At 39.6% G+C, this 21,302-nt stretch overlaps 1 protein-coding gene and 1 non-coding gene across 2 annotated transcripts in view; one reads left to right on the top strand and one right to left on the bottom strand.

The window, feature by feature from the left end:
- The window catches only part of DOCK8 (dedicator of cytokinesis 8), a 202,812-nt gene that overhangs the window by 28,288 nt on the left and 153,222 nt on the right, over positions 1-21,302 (bottom strand). Inside the window, exons 27-34 of the mRNA XM_063081294.1 lie at positions 18,584-18,739; positions 16,915-17,054; positions 10,730-10,899; positions 7,718-7,863; positions 5,711-5,893; positions 5,215-5,347; positions 4,154-4,241; positions 612-708 (exon numbers count right to left, since the gene is read on the bottom strand). Coding sequence (XP_062937364.1) covers positions 612-708; positions 4,154-4,241; positions 5,215-5,347; positions 5,711-5,893; positions 7,718-7,863; positions 10,730-10,899; positions 16,915-17,054; positions 18,584-18,739 — 1,113 coding nt within the window. The remainder of the gene's footprint in view (positions 1-611; positions 709-4,153; positions 4,242-5,214; positions 5,348-5,710; positions 5,894-7,717; positions 7,864-10,729; positions 10,900-16,914; positions 17,055-18,583; positions 18,740-21,302) is intronic.
- LOC134365342 (small Cajal body-specific RNA 20) lies at positions 391-523 on the top strand. Its single transcript, XR_010022047.1, has one exon. It is a non-coding gene; the product is annotated as a small Cajal body-specific RNA 20 (non-coding RNA).

Genomic DNA, 21,302 nt, shown 5'->3' with positions numbered 1-21,302 from the left:
CAATTATCATACTCAGCACTCTTTCTTACCTGGTTTAGTCATAGTCATAGATCCCATACCAGACAGTGACGATGATTCAACTGAAGTTGAACCACCAGGAAAAAAACCTAGTTGCCATCCCTGTTTTAGGTACTAAGCAGTAGGCCATCATCCACGTCACAAAGTTGGTACATACTCAGGCAGATTTCACTCTGAGGGTCAGCTTGTCAAGCACCCACCCCTTTCCAAGTGAGCAGTCAAAGTTAAAGCAGAAGAATGTTTGGTATCTCTGAAATGTGTAAGGTGGACACTATTGTAAATAGTAAACTCCCCAACTTCCTTTTTAAAAATGGTGCTTTTAGATCATGTTTATTTCTTCCACAATTTTGTACATAGGATTCCACATTAAAGGGCCTCTCTCCCATGGGGCTGTGGGGAGGTCTCTTTTCTTTTCAGCCAGGGCTGGGGGCCAAGATCAGCCCTTATGGATCGTCATAGGAACTGCCACAAGCTTAGCAGCCTGGTTTTCCTACCTTGGACATTTGTAGTGAAAAAAGAAAAGAAAAGAAAAAATAAATTCTAGTAAACATATTCCTGTTGCACAGACCAGATCAGGGGTTTGTTGTCCTCACCTGGATAATGTTTTCCTGCATATCCAGGATGATTAAATTTGCTTCTGTAGCCAGATTGCCACTGATCAAGGCTTCTTGGTCTAACTCGGCCTTTGTTCTAAGAAACAAAAAGAGGTCAAATTAAAGCACATTAAATCAAACCTGGCCAGGTTCTGATGATGGCAATCTATGCACCAAGGCATAAAAAATCTTCAGAATCGTCAACCTTGACATGAAAACAAAGAAGCCGGCCACACATAACTAAGGAGTGCAGGTGCTTTCTGTGATTCATGTCGGGTTAGAAAGCTTGTCTAAGTAAAGTCTCCAGGCCATCCTCATCCTCACTATTATTAATAATGATGACAATTATAAAAATAACAAAATGAGTAGAGAGGCAATTATTGGTTGCTACTAGCAATTAGGCTAGCCCATCAGATTGTTGCCTAACGCCTCAGGGTCATGCCTGCATTTCATGCATGAGAACTATCTCTGGATCTGAGCAAGGGGAAGCCCCTGCAGCGGGCTGGAGAGAGCAAGCAAGACTGGGCGTGATGTGAGTTTGGCAAACAGCAATGCTGTTGGGTTAGGAAAGGGTGATGCTTCTCAACCCAGTCAGGGGAGAGTCAGTCTTTGAACTACCCGAAGACCACCTTGGGATTGCTCAGCCAAGTGCGCCAGGCCTTTTGTCCCTTTTCCTTTGGGAAGCAGAGTTGCATTCCTCTGGGGCAGGTCATCTAATACCCTGCTGGACAGTACTAGTCATTACCCACTAGGGGATGGGAAATTACTGGGTGCTGCTTCTCTATTAGGTTTCGTTTTAAGGAATCAGAGAATTTATGTACTACTCCATCCATTCTCATAAAACCCAAGTAAAGCTGGAAAGGGATATTTTGTATCATCATCCAAATTTAGTTGCATGGAAAGGGAGGCGTGAAGAACTGACTTTCCCAAGATGCCCCAGTGGCCAAGACATGACCACAGGGGCTGGGGTGTCATGCTACCAGCTCTAATGGTGTGGATCCTCTTAACCCAATAATGGAGTTTCCAATAGAAACACCAGAGCCACATATAGCATTTTATATTTTGTGGTAGCCACACTGAAAAAAGCAAAAATAAACAAATAAAATTATTTTCAATATATTTTATTTAACCTAAAAATTGAAAAAAAAATACTGTCAATATAAAAATGACTGGAGAAATATTTTACATTCTTTTATTTGTAATAAATCTTCAAAATCTGGTGTGTATTTTTCACTTATGCTACATTTCAATTCAAACTACCTACATTTCAAGCATACAGTAACCACATGTGGCTAGTGGCTACTGAATTGGATAGCACAGATCTACAGTGCCTAGTCTGTTTTTTTCCAAAATATTTTTTATTGTGGTAAAATACAGATAACATAAAATTTACCATCTTAACCATTTTAAAATGTACAGTTTAGTGGTGTTAAGTACATTTATGTGTTGTTCAACCATCACCACCATTAACTTGGTTTTTAAAAAGCCCACCAGCTATTGCTTTAAAACAGTGGTTCTCAGATTTGGCTGCACAATAGAATCACCTGAGGAGTTTTACCAAATACCGATTCCTGGGTTGTTCTGCCGGAGATTCTGATTTAATTGGTCTGGGATACATCTGGGCACTAGAAGCCTTAATCTCTCCCTAGGTGATTCTAATGTGCAGCCCAGGCTGAAAATTACTGCTCTGAAAGAAAGAGCCGAAATAATTGAAAAGTGATCTGAAAGAAAAAGGTGAAAGATACTGCTATTATAATTACAGAAGGTTTTCCAAATAGTTAAAGTGAGCAGCTATAATTTTACTATGGTTTCCTTTAAAAAAAAAAAAAAAAAGAATAAAAGGACCTAGCCCCTGAAGATTTGCAGATGTGAATCATTAGCTCTGATAATAAGCAGCACAGCAGGTAGCTCAGGGCTGAGAAATAACCTAGAAAAAATTGGCAGGCCGTGCATAGTAAGGCCTAATATTGTGTTTTTACTACAAGCAAAAGGAAAAGGTTTACCAAAACATCAACTTACATAGCCCAGGCAGAACATGCCTTATTAGGCTCTTCTTTTAATCTTGTAGAGTAGATGACCTACCCGCCTAAGCAGTTCGGTAGTACCTACTGCATGCACTTTTTTGAGGGTTGTTTTTCATTGCCTGTACTAGAACATATGGACTCTCAGAACCAAGTGTCTTATAAATCAGCTCAGGGAACTTAGATTAAAAATAAAATACCCAAAGCTAATGGACATTATTAATAAGATCAACAACTGGGTTTTCCAAGTAATGTCTATAATAAAAATGTGTTTGTTTCTTTAATTTTTTAAACATAAATTTGGCTCCCAAAAGTCCCATAAGTGGACCAGATGATTCATTCTTATGGTAACAGGAAATATACTAACTCATATTTATTTATAAAACAACATTGCTATTCAGTTCTGCTCCATCCCCCCACTTATGACGGGTGTTTCACATACCATGGGAATATTCTACCTGTGCCTTATCAAGTGTGTGTGGGGGGTGTCTTTAACCATACAATGTTTTCTGCAGTGAGCCCTGGGGGGTGTCTTTAACCATACAATGTTTTCTGCAGTGAGCCCTGGGATTCATTAGGGTTCCTGTAGCTAAGAGGAATAGAAGACATGTTCTATCCAAACATATTCAGTTTTAGCCCCCATATGTCTAAATTGTTGCATATAGAGCAATATATATAAGCATAGATTGCAATACAAGCAGTATTTTTCTTCTTTCATTTCTTTACATTTTTTTCTGATAACAATATTCATCAGAATACACATACATTGTAGGAAGTACAGCAAAATATAAAGAAAGCACCAAATACCTATATTCCTAATACCCAAGGAAAATCACTATTAATATTTCAATAAATTTCCTTCCAGCTTTTTAAAAATGCACTTAGGTAAAGAAGGAGCAGGAAAAAATAAAATAAAATAAAAATGCATTTAGTATATGTAGTTAGAAATTTGAGATTATACTCTACAACCAAGTGTCTATCCTGCTTTTGTTCACTTAATGTTGTATCATAAGCATTTCCCACTTAATGATATCATTAAAATTATTTCAAAACATTTCAATGGCAACTTCATATTGCCTTACATATTTCCCTATTCTTGGGCATTTTGAATGTTTACAATTTTTAAAAATAATTTTAAGTCATGCTGACATAAATATCTCTGAGTATGTATTTTTGTACACATTTCTAGAATGGAAATATGACTTGAAATTATGTGGTCTTGGGCACCTGTCCTGCTTTCTCTATTTTCTTGCCCCTCCATCATCTGCTTTTATTAAGCTGAGGTTGCTAAATATTAATTTTCCTTAAAGCCTATCAATGTGATACACCTTTAAGAGCTGAAAATCACAACTCCTTATCCCTTTGATTATCCTGGGTCCCTGGATGAACTGTACTTACACAGACAATGATGTTTCATTTTCTTACTCTTGGAAGGATGCAGTTGTTTTAGTAATACAAGTAGCCTGGGAAAAAAAGTTCTGGACTTTGGGTAAAGGAGCACAAAGTTGCTGAGTGACTTACTTATCTAGCTTCTCATTAGCTTGCCGCCACTGTGTCTGCTCTTTCTTCCATCTCAAATTTTCATTTAGGCCTGGAAATCGGTCATTCCCTAGGAGTTAAGAAATGCACGATAGGAATTTGATTAGCATGAAACCCTCAAGATAACGAAGTTCATAACAAGCTCAACCGAGAGGACTCAGCACCATCTCTCCAGTTAATTAGAGTCCATGCAGGATGCTTTTAGGTGACAAAGCCACCATGTCTCTGTCTGGGTTGGTCTCTCTTTGATTGATGGGCTGGAACTTAAGAAGAACCCCTGCCTTTCTGGGGTGTCAAGGAGCATATGTCTCACGAACAGAGGGCTCCAGTAAAATCTGGGGACTCTCACAGAATTACTGGAAGGAGAGTGTGGGTGTTGAATGAGGGTGCCCAACCACCACTGAAAAAGCTGAGCTCCCTCCTAGTTCCCTGCCACTGTGTCCCATCCAATAGAATGAGCTGTCACTCTGTTCTGCTTTGAGCACAGTGAATAAGACTCAGGGTATCTGAGCATTTCACTCTATTCTAGAGTGATGAGCTCAGGCTTTTTGAGATCATTCCTGGTGTTGTGGGGTCCTTGGAGGGTTGGAACACTTGGAGACCATTTTTGGGAGTGGGTTCCATTCTAATAGTGCCTTGAATAATTTGGGGAGATGATATTGGGCTCAGAGCTATCCAGTTTCTTGACCATGCTCCAGATAGGCCAGTCAGCTGTCACCTAGAGAGGCCTAAGCCTTGGGGGAGGCACTTTCCACATCACCCATGACTCAAATTCTTGGATGTGACCTTTTACCACCAATAAGTTTTAATTAAGATACCACTTGGGGACATTTACAGGGCTCCTGTGATCTCAGAACAGCAACTTTCTCTTAGAGGTAGGGGCTAACATTCCATATGTCATGCACAGAATCTCATGCTGTCTCCGATAAGAGACATAAGTGTCTCAAGAAAGGAATGGTGTTTACTCATGTTGGGAGGACATTCCTTCCCACAAAGGGTGCAAAACTGTCTGGTAGAAAGCAGGGGAGGGCCAGTCAGCACACCTGGAGTCCGGCAGCGGCGCATCATCTCCCCTCTGGCCCCTTCCCCACGGAGCAAAGCTTCTTCTAGCTTGGCCTTGACATCCCTAGACTTCTGCAGAACTTGGGTGCTGACTTTGTCAGAGCTCTGTTTGCCCTGCACAGGACAGAGGCAAGAGGGCATTTAGTTTGGTGAGATCTCTGTCAATGGGAAGAATCATCAAAACAGAACACGCCACAGTGATGTCAGCCAGTTTTGACCTGGGCTACCCAGAAACACTATTCTGGGGGATCCTATGGCTGAAATTCTGTTAACAGGAATGGGTTTCTTTCTACAGAAGCCAGAGATCCTTTCCCTGTGGAATTATCATACCTATAAATGCAAATAGAGATGGAATTGAATACAGAAATAAGAAAAATTAATGATGACTCCGCTGCCCAAACAAAGGGAAAGAGTAACAAGACAGGATTGAGCTTGGGAAATAAGAGCTGGCCTAAAATTGAGCCACCCCATACTTACCTTGTATTCAAAACATGAGACACAGATGAAAAGCAGATCTAAAATCCTGTTCAGTTGCATTGATGGCAGGTCAGCAATCCATTTCCTAATGAGGCTCTGATCAGCATTTTTCATGATCCAGAGGAAGCAGATCATGAGGTTGCGGGTGGTGTCGGCGTTCAGCATGTTGTACTGCTTGTAGGGCTGCAAGGAGGCAGGTTGGGGGACGGGGACAGGGGAAGAAGTCAAGCGACAGAGGAACCGCAAGCTCCAGGGATGCTAATCTCTTAGACACCGTGACTGTACTTCTCCCTTGGCTGGGGATGTTTCCAGGAGCCCTGGGGGCTGTGTTCTTCGTGCAGGGTTCCTCAGCAAGCAGGCTCACCTGGGGCAGTGTCTGAGCCAGGCTTTCAGCCACATAACTGAGCACCCTCTGTCTTAGGAGCAGTGTGATCTGCCAGTCTGCCCTGGACCTTGACCATGCTCTACAATCTCGGTGATGAAAAGGGGCTTTCATGCTGCTAAGATCTCCAAGTATTTCTCCTTTAAGCTGGACAGTGGAGGGTTGGACTTAGAAAAGGGAACTAGCCTATGGCTGGGTGCCATGAATAATCTAACTGTTCACGTTTTAGCTTCTTCGTTACATAGTCCGAAGTATAACATAAGGGTCATGAACTGCGGAGCAAATGAATTACATCCGTAAGTTAGTGGAGTCCTCTGTAATAGGAGCTTAACCACAATTTCTGTTTGCCCGGGGGCCGGAATGTGGAAGCTCAGGCAATAGCTGAGCTTTAATACTCTGGCCACACATGTTCATTTTAGAGCTATGCACACTTTCTGTCACTCATCAGATCAACTCCAGGGACACCAGGGGGCCGCACCCTTGGCTCACGCAGCACAGCTGATCTCCAGAGGGATGTGGTGGTGCCTCTGCAGTGAGGTGTCTGTGGGCTTGTGAGGGGAACGTTTGTTTTGGATGGAAATAATAGAGGTTAGGAAGTTACCTTAACCTTAGTTATTCTGAGCATGTTGACAAGAATGAATGAGATCTTTAGATACAATTTCACAGGAAATATGTTCTAACAGGTGAGCTTTGGGCTTTTGACTTTCACCCTTAGAGGCAAATAATGCAAGATGCATACCCAGACTCAAGTGTCTAACTTTGGTGAGATGGATATTAGAAAAGTGTGAGAAGTGACAAAACACACAATATTTATCAAACTGTAAGACCAGTGATGTCAAATCTCAAATGTTCTCCTTCTTACTTCCCTGCCCCTCCAACCCCATGAGGATGGGGGTGGGGGTTGCTAAGTGCTGGAAGTAAGAGAAGAAAGTCATCCTGCAGAGAAGAGTTAGATGCTGCCTTCTCAGAAGAGAACCAAGTTGAGTTCTCTGCAGATATATACCGTACACTGAAACTGAAAATTAGATTAAGCTGGAGGATGCAGTGCTGTTTTGACAAGGAATAGTCAGAGCTCATCAATGAACAGAGATGAATCCCACCTCCAATGAATCAGAGGATGCATTCCCAGAGGAGCCCCTCCTTTAGCACACAGTCAGTGCAGAAGGACAGAGCCAAACAGCTCTCCTTAGGTTCCCTGGGGACCTAGAAAATCTGAAGTCTTCTGCTTAAGAAGCACGTACCACGCTACCAGCCCCCTTCAATCTTTTTTTTGGAGGCAGACACAGTATGAATAGTAAACACATGGAATAAACACAGCCCAAACCCCCAACTTGAAGAAAGCCTTGGTTTGATCTCCTTTGCAATGATCTCAGATTTCCCAAGTTTGCCTCTTTCTTGGTTTTCTGAACCTTCAACTCAGCATCATTGGGACTGCCCGAATTTGATTTGTGCTTCCCTTGCTATTGCCAGAAACATATCTGGCTTCTGTGCTCCTCAGCTGCCAGCCTCATGACGAGTCCTTCCAGCAAAGAGTAATGAGACAAAACCCATCACTGCTTGCTCTAAGTTGGGTTAGAGCAAGACACAAAATGAAAAATAAGCCAGAGAAATATGCACTAACATACCAAGGAAGATAGCATTGTTCCACTTGTCTTCAAATTAAAATGGTTCCCAGCTATGGCCAGGGCCACACTCTGGTTAATTGCACTGGCCCCGTCCTGTTCTTCATCTGAGCCATTGGTGCGGCTTTTCCCACTGCGGGCTTCTGCAGCTGCAATTGAATCATCATTGGTATGTCAAGCCAGAGATGATATTTTTCTGTGTCCCCTACCCAGTACCCAATGAGTGACTGATACTTCTTAGTCACTAAAGCCAGCATACTAGTCTTATTTTTATTTTTATTTATTGAAACATTATTGATCGTACATATCTGTGGTGTACAGCATTAACTATCCATACCTAACACAGTCATTTTAAACGTGACATTTAGCATTATTTATCTGCTACCACCTAAAGGAAAAAGCAGGTAGGCTAACAGAGACAAAATGTCAAGCACGAGATTGGGCTAGAAATTAATTTTTCAAATTGTGGCAATGAAAGTTTTCAAAGCTTTCATAACACTTTCCTGTCATATATTATTTGTTCACTTTATGCATATATTTTAAATACTGACCAAATAAAAATAAACCTACAATTACAGAATTAAGCAAATACCGTATAGAATAATGAGCTTTTTATCACAAGCTCAGTAATAATTCATCAAATTTTATATGTTTAAAATGAATGTTAATTTATCATATCTATGTACTTATAGATAGGTCTAGATGTATGCAAGCAAAAAAGTATCAATCATTCTAAAGGCTGGTTTTTACAAATGCTATCAATCACATAATTTGTTCAAGCAGTTTTTGAAAAGTGTGTTAAAACACTTGCAACTGATTGACTCACTAAAAACTGATGTTTAATTTGACCTGTCAACACTATAGCCATTTACCTTCAATTTTTCAGAAAAATTTGAACGTAAACAGCTTTTAATCTATTACACTTGTGAAAACAGAACACAATTTCTAGAAATAATTCACTATTGTGTTTTAAGGCAATTGGATTTTTAAACAAATGGTGAAATAAATAGCACTTGGAAATTATGCAAGACCTGATAACATTATCATGACTAATGCAAAAATACATTCTTACTTCCCCTTAATAGTTATAGGATCCTGGTTACAAGAAAGAGAGGGAAAGATATAAACATTTGCTGTGCAAAATGCTTTTATAGAAGTTCTCTAGTTTCATCTTTATCACAACACTAAGAGGTAGGCGTTGTTATCACACTTTACAATTGAAAGGCATTGAAAGATTGAGTAACTTTTCCAAGGTCACATAAAATAATAGATGGGGCTGGCATCTGAAATCAGATGGATCTTCTTTGAAAGACTAGATTCTTATTAGTTTATCAATCTAAAGATTCTACAGACGCATTATATTACCTGTAATAACAATACTTTTTACTGTTTTCCTTTTTGTTAGCCACACCATGACTATAAAGCTCAATGCATATGTAAAGACGCCTTGGAGGTTTAAAAGGCTAAAAGGCCAGGTGCTGAAAAGGTCTGATTCTCAGTGGCTGATTTGGAAAATTCTAATCCACAAGGACGCTCTGGGGAATGGGTGCTAAAGTGGCTCCCTGCTTTGGGAGCAAACAAGTCATAGCTCTTCAAATGAAACTTTTAGAAACTTCCCCACAAAGATTCTCGAAATTGGCTGCAAGCCGCATGTCGTGCTCTGCATGACATCTTTAAATTCTGAAGACAATTCTATTCTCAGATGCCCTACAGGCAGACACTACCGAGGAAGCTCTTCATCTCCTTGTACAGCGTGCTCACTCCTGGGTGCCGGGCTTGTTTCTCTCACTTTCTTGCCCTTGGGCACAAAAGAATTCCACAAACCCTAACGCCTGTCTCTCAACCTTTCCTCTCATAGCTTTCCCTTTAGCAGTTTGCTGGAGAAATTTTTTTAAGAAAGGAGATAATTACTTCCTTAGGAATGCTCACCTTTCATTTTATGATTTGTATGTACTGAAGGCCACAGGTATTTGGTGTCATTTTTATGAACTAAATACTTGTTGCCGTAATGATTTTAGGAAAAAATACAGTTACATATGACACTTTGCATTTGGAGAAAGTAGGAAAACCTGGCTGGTTCTAAGATTTTTAAGGATGACTGCCTGTAAGGATGGTGGGCTCACGAAAGCATTCTCCAGACCCCAGGATCCTCCGTCAGTCAAGAGAACAGCACGATCATTTCTAAGAACTTCCCTTGAGCTGATGGGAAAGTAAGAACGACTCTGAAGTGATCAGAACAGTGTACGTGTGTGTGTTTGTGAGTGTGTGTGAATGTGTGTGTATGTGTTTCAAAGGGAGGGTAGGTGGATGGATTGTCTTTCACAGGTCTCATTGTAAAAAAGCTCCTCTATTTGGGAGGGGGTGTTTTTTTCCATCCACATTCCCTAATCCATACTGCAATATGTAAATAGACTCAGGAGGTGCATGAACCCTTTTAAGACAATTTTTCCTTTCCCATTGCTGCTAAGCAGGGGATACTGACCTCCAAATTAACTTTTTTGTGTGTCAAAGGCCAAATTTCCTTGCTGTGGCAGAATTTCCCAATACTGAAAGGCACCGTGATACTTTTTTGCATGAAACGACTGTTTGGGTTCATTTGAAACTGCTTCTTGGTTTAAACATTCATAAAAGAATGGCAGGAAACACTTTTATTTCAAGGCATTACAGCAGTAATCTACGGAGGGAGTAATTCTGTTATTGTTAGTTCATCCTTTGCGGTGTATGGTTTATAAAGTTCATCATGTACTAGCTGATCAATGAATAAATGAATGAAAAACAAATAAGTAAATAATTTCTAAACAAAAAGCACATGGTGCTATGTGCCTTTTATTTTATTTTGTTTTATTTTATTTTTAACTGATTGGGGCCTATGTTAAAAAGGTTTGGAGATCACCCCTGTGAAGAATTGCTCATTCAACCATATCAGCACTAGAGCTAATGACAGAGAACTTCTTCTGGTGGGGTATTAGGTAGAAGCCCCATCAATCCAAGGAAGGACACAGAAGGGATCATTACCTGTAAAGTCATAGAGCTGTGGCAAAGCATCCAAAATGATGCCAACCAAAGGCAGGTAAAGGGCAGCAATTTTGACTTTCACCTCTGGTTTGACACAACGTGGGTCCAGGTCATGAGAACTTAGCAGGCTGTGGATGGCACTGACAGCTTTCCTTTGCACTTTGCTGATTCTGTTGGCACAACACAGAAAGCTAGAGGTTATGGGGAAGGGAGATGGACCAAAATGCTCTTAAACTATGAGTAACCAGAATGCTCCTAAACAATAAGGTGACAATGTGAAAGCCAAGAGAAATAGAGAAGTGTGTAGAGTCCAGAGACAGACTGCCTGTGTTCTAATCCTGGGTCTGCTATTTAGCATGTTTGCAAGTCACCATGTTGTAGCATCAGCACTACTTCATTCCTTTTTATTGCTGAATAACATTCCATTGTATGGATATAACACATTTTACTTATCCATTAATCGATTAATGGATATTTGGATTGTTTACACTTTTGGGCTACTATGAATGCTGCTATGAATATTTGTGTACAAGTTCTCATGCAGATATAAGTTTTACTTCTCTTGGGTATATAACTCAGAGTAGAGTTGCTAGATTATATGGTAACTCTATGTTTAACTTTTAGAGGAACCTCCATATTGTTTTCAACAGTTGCTGTACCATTTTACATACCTACCAGAAGTGTTTGAAGGTTCTATTTTCTCCTTGTCAACACTTGTTATTTCTGTTTTTTTTAAAAAAATTTATTTTATTATAGCCATCCTAGTGAGTATGAAGTAGATTTAGTTGTGGTTTTGATATGAATTTCCCTAATGGCCAAAAAGTCTGATCATCTTTTCATGAACTTAGCGGTCATATCTTCTTTGGGGAAATGTCTATTCTGATCCCTTGCCCTTTTAAAAATTGAAGTATTTATTTTTTTTATTATTGAGTTGTTAAATTTTTACATATATTCTAGATATAAGTCCCTGATGGTCTATGATTTGCAAATATTTTCTCTCACTCTGTGGTTTGTCTCTTCACTTTCTTGGTAACCTCCTAAGAATCACAAAAGTTTTAATTTTAATGAAGTTCAAATTATTAGGTGTCTAGTCTAAGAAACCATTGCCTCATCCAAGTTCATGATGATTACCCCCTATGGTTGCACTTAAGAGTTTTATAGGTTTAGTTCTTATGTTTAGGTCTTTAATTAATTTTGGGTTAATTTTTGTATATGGTGTGACACAGGGGTCCAACTTCACTCTCTTGAAGATGGATATCCACTTGTCCCAGCATCCATTGAATTATTTTGGCACTCTTGTCAAAAATCAACTGACTATAAATGTGAGGATTTATTTCTGGACTCTTAATTTAATTTTATTGATTCAAATGTCTGTTTTTACATCAGAACCACATAGTCTTGCCTACTTTCATTTTGTAGTAAGTTTTCAAATTGGGAAGTGTGAGTCCTCTGATTTTGTTCTTTTTCAAGATTATTTTGGCTATACTGGGTTTCTTGAATTTCTGCATGAATTTTAGGGTCAGCTTGTCAGTTTCTGTAAAGAAGCTAGCTGGGATTTTGAGAGGAATTGCATTGAATCTACAGATCAGTTTGGGGAGTATCACTATCTGAACAGTATTAAGTCTTCTCATCCATGAAGTGTGATGTCTTTCCATTTATTTACATTTATTTCTTTCAAGAGTGTTTTGTAGTTTTCAGTGTGTAAGTCTTGTACTTCTTTTGTTAAATTTATTCCTATGCATTTTATCTCTATGCTATTTTAAATAGATTTGTTTTCTTAATTTCATTTTAAGATTGTTCATTACAAGTGTATAAAAATACAATTGATTTTTATACAGTCCTCTCGTACCCTGCAACCTTGCTGAACTCATTTATTAGTTTTAATAGTTTTCAGTGAATTCCTTAGGATTTGCTATAAACAGGATCATGCCACCTGTGAATAGAGATAGTTTTACTTCCTCCTGCCCCATATGGATTTCATTTTCTTGTCTAATTGCCTTGGGTAGAACTTCCAGTACAATGCTGAGTAGAAGTGGCAGGTGCAGACACTCTCATCTTGTTGCTGATCTTGAAGAGAAAGAATTCAGTCTTTTACTAGTAAGTATAATGTTAGCTGTGGGTTTTTCATGGAGACCCTTCTTCCATTTGAGAAAGTTCCCTCACATTCCCATAGGGCTTGTTGAGCATTGTTAATCAGAAAGAATTATTAGATTTCATCAAATGCTTTTTCTACATCTATTGAGATGATTATGTGGGTTTGTTCCTTTATTCCGTTTATATGGTGTATCATAACAGTTCATTTTCAGATGTTAAACCAATCTTGCATTCCTGGGATAAAGCCTACTTAGCCATGGTGTATAATCCTTTTTAATATTATTGGATTCAGTTTGCTAGTATTTTCTTGAAGATTTTACATATATATTTATCAGATATTAGTCTGTACTTTTCTTTTCTTGTGATGTCTTTATCTGGTTTTGGTTTTAAAATAATGCTGGCCTCACAGAATGAGTAGGGAAGTATTCTCTCCTCTTCTGTATCTTGTAGGAGTCTGTAAAGGATTGGAGTTAATTCTTTAAGCATTTGGTAGAATTCACTATTAAAGTCCCCTGGTCCCGGGCTTTTCTTGTGGAATTAAAAAAAAAATCATTATTAATAACTCAATCTCTTTACTTGTTATAGGTCTATTCAGATTTTCTATTTCTTCTAGGAGTCAGTTTTAGTAGTTTGCTTCTTCTTAGGAATTTGTCCACTTAATCCAGGTTATCGAATTTGTTGGCAAACAATGATTCATATTATTTCTTTGTAATTCTTTTTATTTCTGTAAGGTTGGTAGTGATGTCTGTGCTTTCATTCCTGATTTTATTAATTTGAGTCTTCTTACTTTTTTCCTGGTCAGTCTAGCTAAAGGTTTGTCAACTTTTTTGATTTTTTCAAATAACAAGCTTTTGGTTTTTAATGTTTCCCTATTGTTTTCCTAGTCTCTATTTCATTTATTTTGAAATAATTTAGAAATCACCACATGTTGTTAAAGGACAATTAAGAAAACATTGCGTGTGTGTATGTTATTTTTATTTCCTTCCATCTGCTTACTTTCGGTTTAATTTGCTCTTCACTTCCTAGCTCAGTGTATATTCTTTTGACACTTTGTTAAAACCATGTGCACATATTTACCTATTAAAAAACAGTAAATTAAAATTAAAACAAAAATTAAGCTGTATTCATATTGCAAAGAAATGAGTTCCCAATATTCATCAAGAATCATGTACAGAAAAATACATAGCATCTTTTTTCATAATAGCTCCAAATGAAGTAACCTAAATGTCCATTTAAAGTAGACAAATTATAGTATATTCACACAAAGGAATGCTGCAAACAATTGAAAGGGAAAATGAACTATCTATACATGGAACCACACGCAAGGATCTTACAAGCACAATATTCAGCAAAAGAATATGAAGTTCAATAATAAGCAATACCAGTCTCTGGTGATAGAGTCAGAATAGTGTTTACCTGTGGAGGGTTTATGATTGAGAGGGGACATCAGGGAATATTCTGGGGTGCTAGAAATATCCTGTATCTTGATCTTGCTGGTGGTTACCAAAGTGTAATCATAGATAAAAATTAATTGCACTTTACACGTAAGCTTTTGAGCTCTTTACTGTGTGTAAATTATACTACAATAAAAAGTAAATAAAATAAAATAAAGCATCTAGTAGGGTATTTGGAACCTAGCTGTAGATGTTAAATTTTAAAAATATACTTCTTTCAAACAAAATAAGACTACATCAGAATCCAGGGTTATATGGAAAACATGAACCAGATTTTCAAATAACACAAATTCTTACACTACGATTAAAATAAGATAATTGGAAATTGCATTTGAAAGGTTGCTCTCGTTCTGGCTACCATCTTAGTCTGTGGTCTTGGCAGTAGATTGTGTTTTGAATATGGCAATGCAATTTGCAAGTTTAACACAAATATGCTAGACAATTTCCAAATGCTTGAAAAACACTGTGGATTTAATAACGTGTGGACATTTGTGGACACAAGGTATGGGGGGCGGGGTCCAGGGAGGCCCACTGGAAACTGGAGCTGTGGCTCCTTACAGGGGTCCAGGTACTGAGATGTGTCCCACTGGCCCTTACACCACAGATGGGCAGGTGTTGGCAAGTCTATTGATTGTCTTGGCAGCAAAAGGAAGTGCTGATCAATAGGAAGTATTGTTAAAGGACAGAATTTTTCTAAGTTTAAGCCTACGTGGTAAAACAACCCAGCAATCAGGGATTATTGTGTTGCCAAAGAATTGACACTGTTAATTAGTTACCCTCTAAGGGGTAGAGAAGGTAATGTGTGTGCGTGTGCGTGTGTGTGTGCGTGTGCGTGTGTTTGAAGAATGTATCTACCTGATTAAACATAATTACATGATGATCTGTGAACATACTCCACTCTGTTGCTAGTAAAATAATGGCAACAATTTTAAAAGGAATCAAAAACAGATGTCACAACTGTTTTGGATTAGAAGGAAAATGGAAAATAGAAACTACCTCAAATGTAAATACTAAAGACAACTTTCAGAAATCACTTAAAGCAGTGCTGTTAAAGGACAATTAAGAAAACGTGTGTGTGTGTGTGTGTGTGTGTGTGTGTGTGTGTGTGTGTGTGTGTGTGTGTGTGTGTGTGTGTGTGTGTAAAGGTAATTTTCTTTGTGTTCAGACTTTCTCTCCTGCACCTTACCAGCATGTGTCAGGGCACTTTTTGTTGCTGAGGAAATTTATGTATAGTTATAGGATAGAAAATTCCATTGAGAAAATTGGGAGGAATGTAGTCAGACTTGAGAGAAGATGGAATTGAAACCATGGAAAATGACGCTCTCTAAGGATATACTCAAGACCTGAATTGCTGGAAAGAGGCAGAATTTAGAGCTAAGAACATGAGATTTCCCACACTGTCCTACTAGGAGACGGAGACATATATTCACTTAGGCAATGTCAGCATGGGCAAAGCACTTGGAATTCATCTCTTATCAAAGTTACACAAATCCAATGTGCTCCTGTAATTGCTTCATGCAGACATCCTGTTTCCTTCACTAAATTATAAGCACTTTGAGAAAACTTGAGAATTTCCAATTAGACAAAAATCTATAAAATACAGCAATGCTGCCATTAATCAGCACACTTTATTCTGGAAACTTCTTTAGTGGTAGAGTCATAGGAATAGGTTCGACAGGCAGGGAGATGGTGTGGTACAGGAGAGGGGACCTGGGGAGGGACTCAGAAGACCATGGCTCTAGGTTTGGTTCTGCTGTGTAATGTTGGGCAAGCTCCTTCAATTCTTTGTGCCTAGTTTGAACACCAAAAGGGTTGAACCTACATTACTTTCCAATCCTAATGATCTTTGGATCTGAGTCCCTGAATGGTGACCTCTTGGGGGACAGGGAATTTTGTCTGTTTCATGCATTGATATATCTCTGATGTAGTCTAACACTTAACTGTGTCTGTCCCATGGTAGGCATTCAGTAATTGTTGAATGAAATATATAATATTTGGGAAGGCCTTGTCTCTTTCAATCCAATCAGGTAGGCTGTGGGCTTCTGATCCCAAGGGCTCATGGAGCATAGGGAGAGAAGGAAAAAAGGGGTGGTCTATCTCCCTCTCTGTTGACTTCAGGGTTAGATACTGCCTCATGCCCCCGGGTGATCAGCTTTGTGAGAGGAGAAAGGATTCGTAAGCCCTGGATGTATGGCATCTCTCTTTGCCTGGGAAGGCCTGTGTGCAAGAAACCTAATCTGGACACAGGTAAACTGCCTTCTCATCAGCTATTTCCCTTGTCAGCATTGAGCCAAGTGGTATCCTGTGGTTGCCTCTGTGTGCTGTCACCTTTGCTAAAAATAGCTTTGCTCCTAAGGAGTTCACTAATCAAAGCATCCCTGGGGAACCTGCTGGAGTAGAATCAGTAAATTCCACTCCATAAGTAAGTGACTAAAAGGTCATTTTGTGGTTCCTTGCCCTCCCCCATGGCTTTCTACATTCCTATCAGCACCATCTTCACAAGACATAAATGCCTCTACCCTTCAAAACTTGCAAAAGGCAGAGTTTTTCACTGAGCGTGAGAAATTGGACTGCAATCTTTATTCACGAGCATCTTTTTTTTTTGCTTCACATTTCATTTTAAAGTCAGAAACATACCCTTCCCCCTCGGCATCCAGGGCAGCGGCCAGTTCTGTGAAGAGGAGCCCAGTGAGAAAGTGCTGCTGCCGGTACTCTGGGGTCAGATCAAACATGCTGGCGATCTTCTGGTCCTGGAAACTGGAGCAGGAGCTTGAGTTCTATACAAATGCAAGGGGCAGTTTTATGAGTGACAACAACTGAAATCAAAATTGCAATGGCTAGTGTTTTCTGAGCCCTTGCTCCAGCCAGGCTTTGTGAGAACTACCCAGGGAGGATCCCATGTGGCAGAAAGGGAGACTGAGACATAGAGTGGTCACTTTGCTTTCCCGTTCCCATAGATGGAAGACTGCCAACTGGGAAAGATGAAAATAAAGCACTCAGGGTCTGGTGCAAAATGACTAACACTCCCTTCCCTACCTGAAATGAAAAGATGAAGACTAAAATGCTAGAATAAAATTCAGATAGAGAAATGAAAACTGCATCCAGTCCTGTGGCTGTGGGCAGGCAATTCCCCCGTAACCAACTGTCCCCTTTTGTCTGAGGCCCCCGTTTACTCAGCTACACTTCTGAGTGTGGCTCAAGCACATTGTCTGAATTTTGCTGGCTGGACCTAGAAGAGGTGTCAGGCAGGGAAGTGTCAGGTTTACCAGTCCTGGGCAAGTCCTATCCTGTGTTCTTATCCTGGGAGCACACTTTATATTTCACTTAGATCATCAAAAGTGTCTCTGGAAATCCTTCATGGTTTGGTGAAGCTGACCCTGGCCCTGCGTTTGGTAATTCCCTGGGGCAGTCAGAAGAGGAATGTGGGGAGAGGAGCAAGGGCACGGTTAGCCCAGGGTAGCCTTAGGACTTAACCTGCTGGGCAGGATGCAGCAAAATGTTTACACATTTGCGATTGCTGCTTGTAAGTCAGATCTTTCCCAGTTCACAGTAAGATGGTCATGCAGGTGGATCATGTCATCTGCCATAAATGGCTAAGATTTTTTTTTAAAAATGAGACAAGCCTTCACCTTTGTGCTAGTATCAAGGAATATGTAATAAAAAAATAAAAATAGAACCTAATATTGAGAAATCTTGCCTGCTGCTCTGAGCTACTGATTTGTTTCCTATAAATGGAATGTGACTATAAAAGATCATTTCCTTAAAGTTTTTCTAGAGGACACTAGTCTCTTGAGAAGTCAGTGGGGGAAAAAGTTTTCCATAGTCAAATTACTTTGGGGATCACTTCTCAGCACACACACCTCCTCCCTCTTCTTCCATCCCTTGGGTATTTACACTCTATGTGAAAATATTAAAGACTCTAGGAGGCCTACTGCAAAGAAACCTGGTAACACAGAGTTTCCAAAACTTATCTGATTTTGGAATCCTGTATTTGCAAACTATAATAGTTGGTTAATGTGAGACAATGGAACGGTTGAGACTTTTCGATGAGTTTTTGAATTTTCATAGTACTTTTGGGTTCCTTGCTCTACCTGGTCTCATCAGGGACTCTTGAGCCTAGGAAGAAACGAATTACTCAGGTTGTTTCTTGAGATGGTGCAACTTCAGGGTAGCATACTTATGCGTGTCTGGATCGATTGATCTGGTTTGAATAGCTTGATTTTTCTTCTAATTAATAAGACCAACTGTTATAGGAAATACATGATTAAACTAAGTTAATTAATGAATTAATCAGTTAGTTGATTACCTGGGAAGATATGGAGGGACAAGGAGATGTCGGAGCAGTATCAGCATTCATAAAGAAGAGGTTCAGATTGAGGTAATGTTCATGGCTGCACAGGATTCTCAGGAACTCTAGCCTCATGGAAATGAGCGTTGGAAGGTTATTGAGCTTGGCTGACAGCTGAGAAGAAAAATGAAAAAAAGGAAAGAAGCATTTCTTGTAAGGTAAATGGAGTTGAGGTTCATAGACACAAAAATATCTGTTCTTCTCAGATTAAGACAATCAATCTAATGAAAATGAATGTGATAGTGCAACAGATAGCACATTCTGCATTACAGGGAGACCCAATAAGTTTTCATTCATTGCTGTTCTGATTAATGAGTCTAATCTAATAGCTGTCCAAAATGAGGATTCTTGCCCCGATTCCCACTTTGTCAAATCTATAAGATTAAGGCAAGCCTGTGCTGCAAATAATCTTGAGATATGTCTTCAATGTAACATAAGACAATTAATTTTACAAAACCCCACTGTGTCTGAGAAACTAAATGAAAGAAGCTGACCTCACTTGGGGCCATATGAAATTAATAGAATATGACCAGATGACTTAAATGCCACAAGTGTTCTTTTGTAGTTTCTAATTAAAGTCCTCATTGGAAAGTTCTCAAAGCAGTTCCCTAGAGGAAGGCATGAAACTGCTTAGGCAAGTATATAGTACCTGCAAGAAAGTCAAGGAGTTTGCTCCAAAGTAGGAGAGGAGGGGATGAGGAGAAGGAAAGAGAAGGCTGGAAGAGTTTTTAGGAAAAATCAGCCACTTTAGGAGAAGCCATTGTATTGTGGGGCATTTTGACTATATATAATATATATAATCAGTAGTTAGATATTTACTTAAAACAAACAAATGCTATAATATATTATATAAAAAATAAAACATATAACTTCTGTGTAAGAACAGCTACCAGAACCCATACCCTTTCCATGTATACTCCTGGCTGACTTTGGATCAGTGGGGCACCAGCAAATGGAACTGATTAGAATTTGGTCTTGTGCCCATCACTTAAGGTCACTCACAAAGAGGTGTTGGGTCAGGCCAGCTCTCAGAACTTGAAAGCGCAAGATACTTGCTCTTGAAAGAAGGCCCCACTGTGGGTATCTTTCATAGACTCCCTGAGACTTCCTAGAGATTGCTATGGGTTAAATGTATCCCCCTATAGGTTCATGTATTGAAAATTTGACCTCCATCTAACAGTGTTAAGAAGGTGGGAATTCCTATTACAGTAATTGAAAGATGAGGCCTTTAAGAGGTGGTGAGATTGTGAGGACTGTGCCCTTTGAATGGTTCTGATGGCTTTAAAAGAAGAGCAAATGAGGAAGTTAGCTCTCTCTTGCTCAGCCATTTGCCATGTGACACCCTGCCTCTCTGTGGAGAGTCACCACCCTCAAGGAAAAGGTCCTCACCAGATGCACTCCCTGGACTCTGAACTTTAAGAAATAAATTTCATTTCTTTATAAATTTAATTACCCAGTTTCAGGTATTCTGCTATAAGCAACAGAAACAAACTAATACAGAGAGAGAAATTTCAAAAATAATGAGTGATATTTCAAAGAGAGGAGTAAAGTGCAGTTCCTGAAACATCCTCCCCAAAGGCTGGGACCCTCAGTGCCACCGCAACAGCCCTACTCAAGGGATGGGCATTAACTTAGTGGCACGTTGTAAGTGACAGAGAGTAACTGCAGAAGTAGATTTCTCTATTGTTAGTGACTATTAATGAAAGACTAAAGTTATACTCATTGCCACAAACTCTTCAAATGGCAGAAAAAATGACAATGTTTGAGTCAGGTTATGCAAAATAATAAAATCAGAGGACATTGAAACAATACAACTTGCCTCAGGTGTGATGTTCATCCTGTATCTAGAAAGCTGCAGTCAATGAATTAAATTACCATTGACTTGGGCCAGTGACCTTAGGCCCATGTGCCACTAATGGTCCTAAACAGTATCTACGGATCTCACTGGCAGACACAGAGCATAGCAGCAGTGTCAAAGCCTGGGTTAATCTAACGCAGCCTCATCTTTTTGCAGATGAGAAAACAAACATCTCAAAGGCTGATGCTCGCCAATCCCAGAGGTGGTTAACGGCAGCTCTGGGATTAGAACACAGGTCTCCAGACTCCTGGCCCAGGGCTCTTTGGCAGTTGAGACAGGGGAAGGGAGAAAGAGAAAGCAAGTATCTATAAAAAAGAAAAGGATTTAAAAGAGAAAGAGAGTGAGCAAGAGAGAAGAAAGGAAAGAGGAAGAGAAAATAAACGTGTGTTTTGCGGGGCAGGTGGACATCTACCTTGGATTGCCTGATTTTCCTTTTGGTAGTGAAAGCTGCCCATGTAAGTGGCTAACCCTGGGCCTGTAGTGGTGTTTTAGAATCCCTTTTCCATATATCCGATTTAAAGTTTTGAAAGCAGATTAGCTTGTATTAGAAATTCATCCTGTGACCTGGAATCCTAAACAACAACAAGGGAGGGAAAGAGGAGTGAAGGCTTCCTGTCGCTCTGTTCTGGCCCAGTCCTGGGACAGAAGACCTGCTGTGGGGCAGGAGGTCAGCATGCACAGACAGTGACGCTCTGGCACTTCTGATGTTTCCTTAGGATCCTTTTCCATTATTCTGCATCTTATCAGGACTTCCTTTAGAAAAGTCATGGGTTTTTTTGTTTTGTTTTGTTTTGAGGAGGGTCTTTATCTAAACAAGCC

Source organism: Cynocephalus volans, chromosome 16 (assembly GCF_027409185.1).
Source record: "Cynocephalus volans isolate mCynVol1 chromosome 16, mCynVol1.pri, whole genome shotgun sequence".
Classification (NCBI taxonomy): domain Eukaryota; kingdom Metazoa; phylum Chordata; class Mammalia; order Dermoptera; family Cynocephalidae; genus Cynocephalus; species Cynocephalus volans.
Note: the sequence above shows the minus strand (reverse complement) of the source record. Positions and strands in the feature narration are given on the sequence as shown.